A 16,071-nucleotide genomic window follows, 5' to 3' on the forward strand; every position below is an offset into this window, starting at 1 on the left:
GAGGGGCTGGGTGCAGCTGGGCTTATTCTGACTATAACCAATTTGTCATTATATGTCTGGCCGTGTTCAATAGGAACTTCCACAACCACAGATTCATGAATAGTGCAGTTTATTGAAGCAACAAAAATACAGAGTAGGAATTGCCACTGATAAATGCAGTAGCCGTAACAGATCTCTAATAATATTGTGTTAATCTGGGTAATAATAATATTCGTGCTTATCAAGGCAGCATCCCCAGTTGAGAGGAGGGAGAGCAGAATAGCCTGTTGGCTGTCTTCAGGGTTTTTCTCTAACAGGTGAAATGTCTGCCCTCCTCCAATCTATGCTATGGTCCTGCTATGTTACATATAGCATGATCTAAGTGGAGAGTTGCGTAATACAGTCATTCATGTGGTAGCATGTACTTCATTAAACTTATTAGCATATACAGGTGTATGCATTTTAATATTTAAATGACCTTTAATCCAGGCAAACATTTCTTTTCTGGCCATGGCATCCTTCAAAGTTCCGGTCATACAACTTACTTTTCTTCTGTTCCATTTGCCGGTCAAACTGGGACCATCCTATCTCCACAGGACCTTTTCCTTTAGCCAAGTCATCCTTTCTTAATGTCAGCTATGCAGATCTATGCAACAACAACATAGAGGGTACGCAGTGTAGGCTGTAGATAGCAAGCATTAGCCCTTGCCTGGGTTCTTAGTCATCATCCCGTCCTGAGGGAGGAGCTGGAGAAAGGGATTGCTTTATATGAGGAAAAGTGCCTTGAAGGTGGCTGGGAGGTGAAGGGATGGAGGTCAGGCTCTGGTTACAGAGAATGTGTCCAAAAGGAGGAAGAAGCCCATTTGGGTGTCTAATGAAAGACAAGATGAGGGGAAAGCATGGTGGAAGCTGCTGATTATTGCCTGGGGAGAGCAAGGAAAAAATGGGACTGGTTGGACAAGGTGAATGAGTTGAGCTGAGAGAAAAGGGTAAGAAGGTGATTGAGCCTGGGGCCACACTGAGAGTGAGTAGGAGACATTAATTACTGGAAAAAAGGCTGGAGCAATGAGCTGGGAGACTCACACTCCAAGAGGAATGAGTGGAGGCTGCAAAGGGCAGGGGCCAAATACACAGAGGTGCAAGCAGAGGTTTGGCCAACAGCCTTCAGGACCTGCGGTGGAATGGGGTGGTGGCAGTCCTCTATCCCTGTGGTCAGCAAACATCTTTGAACCCACGGCACAGCACCCAGCTCTGTCCTGTGTCACCCAAGTTCACATCACAGGTGACAGGATGTGCACCACTGAAATACATCTCGTGGGTGTCAGGTCCCCGAGGAAGCCTTGCTGTGCAGGGACCATGCTCATGGGTAGCTCCTCTTCTTGGAGCATTTCCAGATTGGCTGGCCAGTGGCTGAAAAAACTTTATTGTCTTGATTTTTAACTAGCCACCCTCCTTAAGTCTTCAAATTAAAGGCAAACGTGCACCTGCTATATGGATGCATAACTTTTGTACAGTCAAAGCCCAAACTTATTACATCTACTGAGGAGCTTTACTGGCAAATTATATATTAAAAGTATCTATTTTAACAAACAACATTAGAATCCAGCACTGTCTTTTGAAACCCTGTCCTCAGAATTACGGACCTGTTCTAAAATACAGATCTAGAAACGCTCCCAGCCACCGAGCGAAATGGCGGCTCCGCCGTGCGCGGCGGCCACGTGATGGCGGCGCGCCCGCCCCTCTGGAGCGTGGTGGCTCCTGCCCCCGCCAATCCTGCCCGCCCCGCCGGCCGCCGCCTCCCGCGGGATCGCGGCGGGGCTTGGAGGCAGCCAGCACTGTGAGCTGGCGGGGCCGCAGGTAGCGGGGGCGCAGCGGCTCGGCGCCCGGGCCGGGATGTTGGCGCACGAACGAGCGGGGTGTCGCCGCCAGCCGCGCTCAGTGCGGGGCGCGCTCAGAGCGGGACGCGCAGGGATCGTACGGAGCCCTCTCGGTTCATTGGAGGCTCGAGCGCCCCCCGCCTTGGGATTCAAAACCAAGTTAATTTTCCCCGAGAAATAGCTGACCTGTCACTGACCTTTCTGGACGCTGTGTAAGGGTCCTTGCGGTGTCCAGCGCCGCGCAGAGCCAGGAGGGAGGCGGAGGGGCGGGGGGGGCGAGCCTTGCCTCACCGCAGGAGGAGCGAGCAGGAGCTGATGGGCCGGGGGAAAACTACGTCTTCCCTCACTCAGGGCTGTGAGGAAAGGCAGCGGCAACACTGAGAGCGGAGTGGGGGGACAGAGCCTGTGGTCCCTCAACTTTTCCAGACCAGTTTTGATGTGCAGTGAGCCCTGGTGCGCGGGGGGCGCGCCGCGACCCTCGGCGGAGTTGGGAGGATGAGCCCCGGTGCGGGCTGTGATTCTGTTCACTGTGATTCCCTCATTCTCGCTTATTGCGGTAAAACATGCTGAGGAGACCTGTGGCGGTGTGAAGCAAGAAATATGGGAGAGCTCATCGCAAGGAGAAGCCTGGCTTGTTTTCTGTTTTCCTTCACTGGCTATCATGATTTACGAGGTGGAAACGCAAACAGCCGGCCCTGCTTCCCGGGACACAGGAATGTGGTGAAGATGCCTCCGAGAGTAGGGGCTGTATCCTTAGAAGCGCCTTTTTGCCTGTCCGCACCATTTACTCGCTAAAGGGAAGGGCTCAACAACCTGTGGTTATTAGGTGGTAGCAGAGAGGGCAGGAACTCCGCCATGGGGTACGACAAAAGCTGGATGTTGAGGAATGAAAGCGACCATGCCCCGTACCAGGCTGTCACCAGAGCTCTGGAGATGAGGAACGCCTCGGCCGGGCAGATGGCGTGGCAGGGCGGGAACGTCAGCGAGGCCGGGGCCGTGGAGAGCGAGGAGCACGGCGAGGAGCAGAGCTACCGGCACTTCACCACCACCGTGCAGATTGTCATCTTCGTGGGCTCCTTGCTGGGTGAGACAGAGTTGCTGGAGTTTTTTGTTGATGTGTTTTTTCATCCTTGTTGTCGGAGACTGCAGACCAAATGATAACTACATCATTTGATGCCTTAATCACTCTTCATTTTGCTTTTCAGGTCCTCAGGTGTATGATTTCAAGTTCCTTGTGGGTTTTGATGAATAAAGGCTATAACTGAAATGCTATTTATCACAGATGAGAACTTATACATTATATGTATGTATTAGTAAACTTTTCTATCAGAATTTAATGGGCAAAAATTAAATGGGTTGATTACACCCTTATTTTCAGCCCCAATGAAATCTGTTTAATATAAAAAAGGATGTGGGGTGTTTTAAACAAGTTTTGCTGAATTTCAGTTTCACACTGCGGTAATTTGGTGTTTGTGGCCTGCAGGTTCTAAATTAATCCTTTGAAAGTACTTTATTCTGTAAATATGTATAACCATATGCAATCTTGCCTAGTTGTTATCCTTACAGTAGGAATCATAGACTTTAGATATGTGGTAGTAAACTGTTGTCATATAACTTTACAAATGCATGTACGTTTCCTTTAGGGTGCCTGTAGTAGGTTGTTTTGTTGAGAATACAGATGTATACATTTCTTAGCAAAAAAAAAAAAAAGGAAGGTGAAATAAGCCTTATGGTCAATCAAGTTAGCACTGTTTGGGAGTTCAGTAGGCTGGATTTCAGTAAAATGCCACTACTATCTCAATTATTCAAAGCTGGTTACTGGAAATGATAAGGCTTTTCACACAGGGCTTGACTAACAAAGTGTCCAGCTCTCCTAGGTAAGTTCATGTGGACTTTGCTGATGGTCATTGGCTCTTATTGTCAAGGATGTGGTTTGGGTTTTCCTGGTCTTGAGTAATGCTAAAATCCATTTCTGTGTTCAGGGTAATAAATTCTAATATCTGTTTCATTTTGATAATACTTAGTACCACTTAAATAATTTCTAAGAAGGTGGTAAGCATAATCTTGGAACAGTGTTGAGCTTCAGTCAGTGATATACTTACTAGTTATTGCTGTAGGTCACTGAATCTTTTGGCATCAATTACTCCCCATGGTTCTTGCTTTTTTTCTGTTTAGCACATAGATAGTGTGGGGGAGGGACTCTTCTTTTTCCATATGTTGCACAGTACCTGGCACAAAATGATAGTCAGCAAATAGTGCCCTAAAATAACAAGGCTGGGTGAGAGAAGTCAGAAATTTAGTTCTTTTTTTTATTTTGAGCCTGAAAGAGGGCCATGAGCATGGATCCTCCAGTTTTATTTGAAGAAGGAAACAGACCCTCTCATGTAATCACTGCTTCAGAAGCTAGGAGTTTTGAAAAACCGACCAACCAAAAAATACCATAGCTACAAATTCTGCAAGGCTAATGTAAGTTATGGTTTGGTACTCCTGCAATTTGTTTTCAAGAGGTGAACTGTGAAAAGATTTGGACATGTCACAAGGGGTTTATTTGCAGATTGGATGGCTGGGAGGCTGATGAAGCTTCCACATCAGTAACTTCTCCAGGACTGTCAAAGAGCTAAACAGGAGAGGAAATAATGTGCTTTTTTTTAAATGATGAAAATGCACTAGGTCCAATGACAGATGTTAGCAGCGGGCTTCATGAATTTACAGTGATGGAAACCAATTCAAACTATTTTTTTGAAACTACCTTGTTTTCCAATTTCCCTGCTGCCCTGAAATACTAATTTAAGAACATTTATGATACACACTATTGTAACAACTGAAAACTTGTGAGTCTTTAAAAGTGTCTTCCCATATCATCCCTATGAATGTAGTGCTGTTTTCTCTTTACTGAATGGAAACAAAGCCACCAAGAAGCTGAAGCCCTGATATCCAGAAGGTCTTAGGACTTCAGCGCCTGCATGCTCAACTCTCATATGTGCCAGAAGTTTCACATGTGCATGTGCTGCACAGTATATCTGCATCAGCAGGGGATAACAACTTGATACTTACCTCACTCTTAGGCTTGCACAAACTCTGTTAATTAAGTTATCATTTATTTTCTGACATGGTCCTTAGAGTGTGAGTGTCATCCAAACTCTTTTCTCCATCAGGTGAACTCCTCACTTGAGCTGCAGAATAGCAGTTCTTTGGTCTGGTGAGTCTCAGGTTCCTCTTTACAGAGAGACAACCCTTAAGACTATCCTTCCTCCTAAAGCATGAGATGGGGGTCATGGCCCTCAGAGGTAGGATGTGTGGGTTTGAATCCTTTGTGGTTTGGGTGGATGTACAGCTTGTGCATTTCACAACATCAGTGTGTGCCCAAGCCACTTAGCTGTTGGATAAAATAGCACTACCCTTTTAAAGGAAGAAATTATTTCTATTTCCAGCTTGAAAGGGAACAAATGTATATGACTCAGTCTTGATAATGATTACTGGGATCTGACATAAGCAGTAGTCTACAGCATGGAGAGGTCCAGGTCCTAAAAGAGGGAAGAATCACAGTTGGTGTTGTGAACTTAATTTAGGTTCCTGCTGTGCAGAAGAATGTGATGTCAGTTGTGAGAGAGATGTACATTATGTTTTTTTATTCCCATTTAAGATCCCTGTTTGAGACCTGTGGGGAGACTTGTAGCAATAGGAGAAGTTCTTGTGTTACTTTTCACTGTGTTGTGAAAAACCAGTGCTGTGGTGAATGTTTTGTCGTACCTACTGAGGGCAAAGAAGAGTCAAATTGTTCTTCTTTACAGTTACTTTTAAATACATTGAAAGCTCATCCTCAGTTTATTTATCTATTTTAGGTAATAATATCAGTGGTAGTAGATTCTGGAATTTTTGTTTGTCGCAAGCTTGCCAAACCTTGAACCTGGATGTGACCTTAACGTGTACCTCAGAGGATCTAACTGGTTGAACAAACCAGAAATATTAAGACGAGGCTTGCTAAATGTCAGATTTTTTCCTATCTTTTTCCTAATTTTTAGAAAGTTTTCATTGTTAAAAAATTCTGATTTTGTGAAGAATCAGATCGTTCCATGCTTGGAATGGGCAGAACATAATTATTTAGTCATGAAATCACTAAATATTTAGGGCACTTAGAGATAAGATTTCTTCTGGTAACTTGGGTATGAGTTACTGAGTCAATGAAGCTATAATATGCTTAAATGCTACAGTTTTAAGTAGCTATTCCTGTGACTTTGAGTCTGTTCACACAAACTTTCTATTGTTGCTCTTCTACTGCTTGTGTGGAATTTCTCACCTAGCAGAGTACCTATGATGTTAATATTCAAGAACTGAGGAGTAAAATGAGTAAATCTGTGTTTCTATACTTTCAACCCAACTGGTACTACCGGTTATGCCCTCCCTTGACTGTAACCTACCACAAGGTTTCTGCTCAAGACAAGAAGCATTGGAAGGAGAAATGTGGTCAATTTAGTTATCCTCGTCGGCAGCTCAGTTTGCCTCTATGAAGGAAAGATTTGCAGTATATTTAAGACTTGTAAGCTATTTCTTTCTGTGATGCTGTATCTGAGTGCATGAACTGGGGAATTCATCTGGTGGGCTTAAATGCTTTGTATGTGTTGATAAACTTAGCAAATGCAGAAGCTGAGGTACCAAGGGTGTAAGAGACTAGGTTTTGTTAATGCTGTCTTCCTGTGCAGCTCCACTGCTAGTAATGGCAGTTCTCATAGTAAGGGCCTTTCCTAGCCTGCGAGCTAACAGCTCTAGGCAGGACTAGAATAAAACAGTGAAAACACATGCCACTGGTGTTTCTTGTTCCACTGCTTGAACTGTACTTGGGTCAGGGAATGTGGAACATGTTACAGAAAAGAAAGCAAGCATGGTGAACATCAACAAAAGCACTATGGAAAGAACCATGCCTCTCAGTACCACTTTCCTTTTCTGATCCACATGTGTACTTGGAACTCCCTGAAATCAAGAGAGTGGGTGCCTCAGGAACTCTGGAAGGACAAGTGCATGTGTAGAGAGATATGTTTCTGGTGTGGGGTCAGGGAAGTTGCACTCAGTAATCTGTTTAAGCCATAGCTTAAGGTACTGTATGACTAAATTTGTTGCTGCTAAGAAAAGTTACTATAGGAGAACAGAAGCCAAAATAGTTATGCTGCTTCTGACAGTTGTCTCATATCCATGACTGTTTTTTGAACCTCTCAACCACCTTACCTTAAATATGGGGGGAAGTGAAAGGCATCAGTTGGAAGAATTGCTGATTTTACTGACCACTGGAACGATACAGGTGGGAGCACTGTGACATGAGAAAAAACAGACTGTCAGTACTGATTCCTTCAGTTCACTTAATCCCGTGTGGTAAAAGGTGTCAAGAGATTCAAACTTTTCATGCCCTAACTCGTTTTGAAAGGATGTAGAAATCATCAATGGAAGAACAAGAAAGGTAAAGATTTTCTTTGAGATTGATTGTTTCACTTCCACTAATCCTGCACAGATCTCTCCACTCTGCAGTTCCCTTTATTCAGCCTGACTCAGGTTAGGTAATTTTTTATTGCCTTGTGAGAACTGTAGGAACTGTTTTGTTTTATTTAACCTCTGTTTCAGGCCACTTTCCTCCACCTGCTACCAAATGAATGTGACTAAGATGACGAAATCAGGATTACTTATGGAAGTGAATTACGATTTTCAGTCACAGTAATACTGGCTGGGTTTCTTAGCTGACAAATTCAAATGGCTGTTATCGAAGGGATGAAGTTGATAAAAGGAAAGATAAAATAAAATTTAGGTTTAGGACTACTACCTTGTCAAAAACTAAAGTTTTGATGATGGAGACCATATTCTCTATCCTCATGATTTTTTTTTTGGACATGTTATCCTGTTTGTCTGCCTCTGGGCTCTTGTTTCAGAGTTTTTCTTCTGAGTCTGTCCACTTCACAATGTTGTTCTGCCACCTATTGCCATATTAACAGAGTGCCACCAGTGATGCAAATTCATAATAAAAGTTTTTCATGCAGCTACTGAAGTTGCTTTTCTTTAAACAGGAGTAAAGTTCTGCTTGGGATTTTTTTTCCCCTTTAAATGAAAAAAAAAGGTTTAGTGAGTTTTGCTGATCGTGTAGGGATTTATTTGGAAGAAGACTGCTGCGTACTATTGGAATGGTAGAAAAGGAAAATTTGTAGTGTTCTCATGTGCATGGGAAGTTGATTTCTCTTGCTGGAGAATAGTTAGGCTTCAGCTTTTGTATGATTCGTTGTGATCACAAAGGTCAGCATGGCTCAGAGAAATGCAGGCGAATGAGGGTTGTGACCAAGACTCTTACTGTGCTAGGTTGTCTGTACATTTGCCAGGTATGGATAGAGCTTGTTCTCGCAGAGCAAGTACAGAAACCAGGAGGTTCAAGAGCCTATAAGGAGAGACCATTTTTTTTGCCTGCTACTGCAGTGAAGACAAGACTGTGGTTTGACTGACTGAGATCAATGGGCTAGGAAAGTGAGAATCTGCTGACTTTTCCTGTAGTGTCTAACAGACTGAGAGTTACATCTGGCTGTGCAGATACATCTGCGTTGGCTTTACAGATAAGAGGACCCTAAGGTAAAGAAGTTTCTACCATTTGAGAAGCATGCTGTGCGGCAATATTACCTTATGAAACAGTTTATTGCTTATTGTTTTCCATTCCTCCCTTTCTGAGACCTATGTAAACTGTGCATTCTAGGTATTCTCTTGTTTGTTCTCTCATCATGAAGACTCTATTGAGAGATGGAGCTTATGCAGTGATCTCACTCTTCCATTTCTTGGGATATATTTTAGGCTGTTTGGGCTTATAATATACAGAGCATGCTGTGAGGATTAACTACATCATGGTAGGACTGAAAGTAGCACTGCAGTGTTTCAGTAATGCAGAGCAGAGCAGGCAAGTTGTGGCAGGAGATCACTAGTGCTGTTGGTGTTACTCATCATACACTTGCAGTCAGAAGAAATAGAGGCTTCAGATCTTCCGGTCTGAGGTCAAAGGGGTAGATAAAATTTTATAGGTTGTTTTTCATTAGATTTAAAAATTTAAATTTGTAACCTGAAATTTATAGTATTTTTTAATTCAGACTATTTCTTCCCTCCACCTCCTCCTCCACATAAAAAGAAAACAAACAGCAACAAACTCTAATATATTCTTGGCTGCTATTCAAAAATGAGTAAGCAGTTTATGAAAACAGAGTATTTGAACAAGGTAACTGTGAACAAATACTAGCAATTTGGTTCAGAACAATATGGAGTTACTGCTTTTACTCTTGTGGCTAGTTTGAAAAAGGATACATGTGGTCAATGACTTGAAATAGGTGACAACTGATGACTGACAAATCAAATATGCTTTTTTTGTTTGTTTTAAGCTTAGGATGACAGAGGACTCCTTTTCAAAGTGAGTAAATTTTTAATAGGTTTCTTTTTATCAAAGATGATTCTTGAGATCAGTTTTGCAGTGCATATAGGAGTACAGCAGTACTGATCTACAAAGCATATTTTCCTCTTGTCATTAGAAGGAATCAGTCTGCAGTGACTAATTATTACTTTAGCACAGCGACCAAACCTTTGGCAGAAGGAAGAGGGTGTATTTCATCTGAGTTTTGGTGGGGAGAGGTCTCTGGAGGTGGCTGCAACTGCTTTCAGTTGAGTGAGAGCAGTGGGAGAGGATCTTGAAAATGAAGAAGAGGGTCTCCAAAGAGCCCTTGTAGCCAGGATACACAGTGAGTTTAGCTTGAAAGGGGGATAAAATTGATAGGTGAAATGCAATGGACAATAGTATGTTCTGTTATTCTCAGGAGAAGGGCAAGGATGACCAGGAATAACAGTTTTGAGGGAAATGAGGATATGTGCTCTCCCACTCTTAACACAAGTTTTTCCACAGTTCACTTACTTGCATACAAATTCACATACCATTAACTGCAGTTAAATGGAGGAGCTTATCATAGAATCATAGAATCAGCCGGGTTGGAAGGACCTCCGAGATCATCAAGTCCAACCGTTGATCCAACAGTGCTGTGGTTACTAGACTGTGGCACTAAGTGCCATGTCCAGTCTCTTCTTAAAAACCTCCAGGGATGGAGAATCCACCACTTCCGTGGGCAGCCCATTCCAATGCCTGATTACCCTCTCTGTAAAGAATTTCTTCCTAATATCTAACCTAAACCTCCCTAGCAGAACTTAAGACCATGCCCTCTTGTCTTACTCATAGTTGCCTGGGAGAAGAGACCAACCTCCACCTGGCTACAACCTCCTTTCAGGTAGTTGTAGAGAGTGATGAGGTCTCCCCTGAGCCTCCTCTTCTCCAGGCTAAACAACACCAGCTCCCTCAGCCTCTCCTCATAGGCCTGGTGAGTCCCTTCACCAGCCTTGTTTCTCTTCTCTGGACCTGCTCCAGCACCTCAATGTCCTTCCTGAACTGAGGGGCCCAGAACTGGACACAGTATTCCAGGTGTGGCCTCACCAGCGCTGAGTACAGGGGAAGAATCACTTCCCTGGTCCTGCTGGCCACACTGTTCCTGATCCAGGCCAGGATGCCATTGGCCTTCTTGGCCACCTGGGCACACTGCTGGCTCATGTTTGGCTTCCTGTCAATCCAAACTCCCAGGTCCCTTTCTGCCTGGCTGCTCTCCAGCCACTCTGTCCCCAGCCTGTAGCGCTGCAGGGGGTTGTTGTGGTCAAAGTACAGGACCTGGCACTTGGCCTTGTTGAACCTCATCCCGTTGGAATCAGCCCAACTCTCCAGCCTGTCCAGGTCCCTCTGCAGAGCCCTCCTGCCTTCCAGCTGATTGACACTCCCCCTCAGCTTAGCGTCATCTGCAAATTTGCTGATGGTGGACTCAATCCCCTCATCTAAATCATCGATAAAGATATTTAACAGGACTGGGCCCAGCACTGATCCCTGGGGGACACCACTGGTGACCGGCCACCAACTGGATGCAGCACCGTTCACCACCACTCTCTGGGCCCGGCCCTCCAGCCAGTTCCTAACCCTGTCCAAGCCGTGGGCTGCCAGCTTTTTTAGGAGAATGGTGTGGGAGACAGTGTCAAAGGCTTTGCTGAAGTCCAGGTAGACACATCCACAGCCTTCCCCTCATCCACCAGGTGAGTCACCTGGGTTGTGTTTTTACACAGCTAGGCTTGAGTGAGATTATATTCCATTATAGAATCATAGAATAGAATCCCAGAATGATTTGGTTTGGAAGCAACCTTAAAGATCATCTAGTTCCAATCCCCCTGCCATGGGCAGTGACACCTTCCACTAGACCAGGTTGCTCCAAGCCCCATCCAACCTGGCCTTGAACACTTTCAGGGATGGGCAGCCAAAAGTTATCTGGGCAGCCTGTTCAAGTGTCCCACCACCCTCACAGGAAAGAATGTCTTCCGTATAGCTAACCTAAATTTCCCCTTATCATGGTTTGTAGTTTATATTCTTTTCATATTACCAAGGTCTGAGAGTCTGCATTTGCTCCTGAGGTTATGCTCCTGAATCTCTTCACAATTTTCATGTTAGCCATGTAGATGAAACTGAATTTCTTCTATAAAAAAATAATTATTTTCAGACATTTAGGAAAAAAAACCAACCCAAAATTGATGGAAATTATAATGAGAAAGAGATGTCCTCTAGACATCTAGTATCTAGAGCTAGTGTCTGTTCCACAGATTAAATATGCATCTTACTTTCTGTGTATTTTTTACTAACTGTATCCCAAATAATCCCAAATCCAGGAAACTTTTCCAGGCCTTTTAGATCAGTGCCTTATTTGAGGTTTGAGGAATTAGGCTCTTTTTACTTGCTCTTTTGTCTTCCTAAATCTGTCTTGTACAGAAAGAAAATTCACTGGAAAGGCTGAGGATGCTCTGGTAAAGTTTAAACTCTATTTCAGTGGTTATAGCACTTTTTCAGAAACTGTGGGTTAGGTTGGTTACCTTCTGGTTAGCCATGTTATGATGATACCAAAGGGAGGTGTCTTTCGAAAGAAAACGGTGCCTTGAAAGAGATACCAGATTTTCACAGTGCAATGTGAGCCCCTGCTGCTTTCCCAGTGTCCTGCAGTGTCCTCCCTGCCCCTGAAGCTGCTTTTCTTCTCCCTGTCTTGATATCTGTGCAGACAGATGTAAAATAGAATTGTTACAGCAAGTAATTAAAAAGGGATTTGTACTCCTTCTGGAGTACAAACCCAAAGTAACTGGTGGTCTAGGTAATGTGCTTGCAAAGGTAAATGCATACTAGCATAAGGAATAAATATCTCTATCTTTGAACAGCTACCAGTGAAGTTTGCTACAGGCATCTTCTGTAAAGAATAGTGTAGGGAATCTTGCACTAAAAAAATACTGCAGACACATCATTCAAGTCTAGACTGAGAGAATTTTTAAAGAATGAGAGGGGCACGTCTGCAAGAGGTCCAACAAAAATTTATAGCCCTGCCCCCAAAAAGGGTAGAACCATCTGAGGGGAAGAAAAAAAAGGTTTGGGGATGAGAATGACGGTGTTTTGTTTCTATTGGTGTCACACAAAAATTGAAATTGTTTTAGATGATATCTTCTAAACCAGGCACTTTGCATAGATTAACTTAGTTGCTGATTAGCTGGAATAGTTAAAGTTTGGCAAAGCAAAAAGTGACTGAAAATTGAGTCTAAAAGGAAGCATCAGGCAAATGATTATATGGTGGTGTTTGCATGTAATAATAACTCCATAATAATAATGTATTACAGTATCATAACATTATGGTAATAATTTTGTCCTGCGGTTTTGTATGGGTGAGCCATGGACCCTGCAGCAGTAAGCCCACTTCAGGATGCACCTTGCTGAAGTCTGTCTAGAATAGGTATTATGCTTTTGCTCTTATGTGTGTTCAGGGGAGTGCCAAAGCAATTCTCTTTGGAAAAAAATTGAGTTTGAGGAGAGGGTGAAGAAGAGGCTTGTGAGAATGCTGGAGCCTCCGTTGCCATGGAGACCTCTCTTCTCCCCGAGCTTGGGCAGAGGTGCCTTGTCTGGCTTTGGCTGAGGGGCTCCTCAGATAGCACTGCTGCTGCCTTTTAAAAGGGAGGCATTGGGAAAACAGCTATTTACCTAGTCTGGAAGTGTGTGCGATGCAGTGATTTATACCTGAAATGCATGTGCCTGATACGCTGAGGATATTGTGTGCTGAAGAGTTCCTCAGTCATGTGCTGGGGGAGTTAGCCAATGTCTCTAAAGATCATGTGTGTCAAGGATGTTGAACTGATCCCCATTTATCACAGAGTCACAGAATATCCTGAGTTGGAAGGGACCCACAAGGATCATCAAAGTCCAACTCCTGGCCCTTCACAGGACAGCTCCAAGAGTCAAACCATGTGTCTGAGAGCATTGCCCAAATGCTTCTTGAAGTCTGGCCACCTGGTGCTGTGTCCAGCTCCCTGGGGAGCCTGTTCTACGGCACAACCAGTGTTCTGAGTGAAGAACCTTTTCCTAATATCCAACCTAAACCTTTGGTGACACAGCTTCATATCATTCCCTTGGCTCTTGTCACTGGTCACCGGAGAGAAGAGATCAGCTCCTGTCCCTCCTCTTCCCTTCCTGAGGAGGTTGTAGACTGCTACTGTTTCGGGTGAGACTCATTCATTTTACTGTCTGTAGTCCCTGTGTGAACACTTTAATGAGAGCTATGAACCACAGCTCTTTAAGTAAGTGACTGGATGTCATGATTTGCTTTTCATTGTGAGTTACATTTGCTGAAATGCCTACTGGTGTATATATCACTCAACTGTTTTGAACTTCAGTAAAGATCTAGATACGTCAAGATGTCGTATTGGATATTATGGGCAGTAAGTTACTATTTCAGGCATGAATGAACCCATGCACTTAACAAGAATTTTAAATGGTGCTAGTTCTGTTACAGATCTCATTTATTAGCTTGTTATTGGGCAGGCACCATGAGCACTTAAATGAAGGTTTTATTCTATTCTGTTCCGTTTTTAATAATTAATTTCTTATTTGTGTGATCTTGGAAAAAGTAAGTTTGCCACTTATTGGGAACATATTTCAAGATCTAGGAAATAGTATACTTTTCTTCCACTCATCTCCACAAAAGATTCTGGTAAGTATTCAAGTGCTGTTGAATCCTGTAGGCTGATAGAGGTGAACCTGCTGCAGCTCTGTGTCCCCAGAACCAGCCATAGCAAGGCAGGGCACACATTCCCAAGAGGCACACAATACATCTGAGCAGCTACACAGACTGACACAGAAAGAAATTGCAGCACTCATACAGACACAAGGCGCATCAGTGGCCTTGTCCTCCTCTTTTTCCTCTGGCTGCTTAGGATGAAAGCCCATTAGTATAAAATGTATAAGTATATAGATACATAAGCCCAAATGGATCCCTCTCTAGTAGCTGGTCTTAGGCACCCAGTCTACCCAGTAGCTGGCCTGGGATCCTCTGGTCTCCCAGTTGGTTCACACACAGACACACAGATATAGATGGCTCTCTCCAGTAGCTGGCTTGGAGGTCCAGGTCCTCTGCTAGCTAACTTTTAGAGCCCTCTTGTTCCCCCTGGTTACCTGCTCAGACTTATGGCCACACCAATACTTGCCTTCTAAGCATCTTCTCTGACTTGCTGGTTAGTCTGGCTTGATGTTCAGTCATGATCACACACTGACATACGCACCACAGAAACGCTTATTCGCAGGTCTCTCCAGTCATTGCCATCCTGATGCAGCAGCCCTGATGTCCCATGGTCTTCCTCCAGTTACTGCACTTGGATTTCTGTATGTTCACAGATCCATGGAGTAGAGAGCCCCTCACCTATGAGAAGAATTGGAAATGAAGTTTAATGAGAAGATGGGATAGACTGTGCTGAACAGATGCAGGGCATGGCACGATAAGTGTATGGCCCACGTGCCAGTTTATAGATGGCTTTTATCTCATTTTTCCTCTATTCTCCCACATTTGTTCCCACCTAAACCACTATGAACTCTCCTTTTACCCCCTACTATAAACATCCTATAATAGGTCGTGTACAATCTCAGAATGCTCATTCCCTGCATCCCACAATGACTGCCTTACCCCTGGGCTAAAACCTCCTACTGTGAAAAGAGACCTGGAGAGCCTCCCCCACAGACCCCTGGATGGGGGTGACCCCTGGGCAATGGGGCTGAGCGTCCCCTGCAACAGACTAGTGTCAGGAGTTAAAGAGCACAGTTGCCTGTCTCAAATACTGTTAAGGCCACAAAAGGACTTTGCCATGAGATAAGCACAGAAGGGAGCAACAGTATGCTGCTAACTCCAGGCCCGGAGATGCAAGATATATTTAGCATATCCTAGTTAATGCATCTGGGCAAAAATCCCACTGTGGCAAACTGTAAAGAAGCAACTGCTCATACGCATATCGCTGGTCAAACCATACCCCAAGTTATGGAACAAATGACATCTATGACCACCAATGACCACCAAAGCCCCGCTGAATATGCCTCGGTGGATACCTGAAACTTGGACTGTAAGATAAGCCACCATGGCAGGACCTTGAGATAAGATAAAGGTGGTACTATTGTCTGGGTGTTATCTCAGACCTAGGGGGAGTCTAACAAAGCTTGGGGAGAAGAATGTATCACTGGGGGAGAAAAATGTAACGGACACAAAGAATGCAGAATTTACAGTCCACAAGGAAAGTAACTCAGCAACTGTGCTGAAATCCGCTCTGGGTAAAAGGTTATGCTGGCAGGGGAAGATCCTGACCACTGACTCATGGACCACTGAGCCAAGAAACCCATGGACTCAAGATGAAGACTGAGCATGCAGAGTAATTAGCATGGGAAGCAAAGGAATCATTTAACCAATAGAATAAGAGAACTGTGTAGCCAATGAGCGTTAATTCCTTTGTTTGCTAGTATGTATAAATAGTGAAAAGTTTTGAACAACCTTGGGACCCCCACCACAAAGAAGCCCAGAGGGACCAACGGGACACCACTGGATCCACAGGTGGTGACTATCTTCTGCTTGATCTTTCCCTCTCTCCTTCCCCCCTCCTCTTCCCCTGCCCCCCTTCTCTCCCCTCTCTTTTCTGTTTCTTTCTACTTCTCTATCTCACATTCATTGTTAAATAAAATCCTTGTTACTGACTTCAGCATAGGGTCTCATTTTCTGGGGAGGGTTTGGGGCAGGGGCTTCTTTCTCTGAATAGGATTTTGTGGTTCCCATGCTTGCTGTTATGTCTCTGC

General features: G+C 44.1%; 1 protein-coding gene across 3 annotated transcripts in view; it reads left to right on the forward strand.

Moving 5' to 3' along the window:
- The first annotated feature begins 1,830 nt into the window (after positions 1 to 1,830).
- Positions 1,831 to 16,071, forward strand: part of GPR176 (G protein-coupled receptor 176) — a 41,985-nt gene continuing 27,744 nt past the window's right edge. Inside the window, exons 1-2 of one of the 3 annotated variants that reach the window (XM_027708719.1) lie at positions 2,045 to 2,068; positions 2,208 to 2,940. In XM_027708719.1, the coding sequence (XP_027564520.1) occupies positions 2,712 to 2,940 (229 nt within the window). In that variant the 5' untranslated portion in view covers positions 2,045 to 2,068; positions 2,208 to 2,711. Of the gene's footprint in view, positions 2,069 to 2,207; positions 2,941 to 4,175; positions 4,241 to 16,071 lie in introns of those variants that run through there. The other 2 variants (XM_027708725.1, XM_027708729.1) reach the window with 2 other exon arrangements.

Source organism: Neopelma chrysocephalum, unplaced genomic scaffold (genome assembly GCF_003984885.1).
Source record: "Neopelma chrysocephalum unplaced genomic scaffold, ASM398488v2 Primary Assembly neopelma1_24, whole genome shotgun sequence".
Classification (NCBI taxonomy): Eukaryota; Metazoa; Chordata; class Aves; order Passeriformes; family Pipridae; genus Neopelma; species Neopelma chrysocephalum.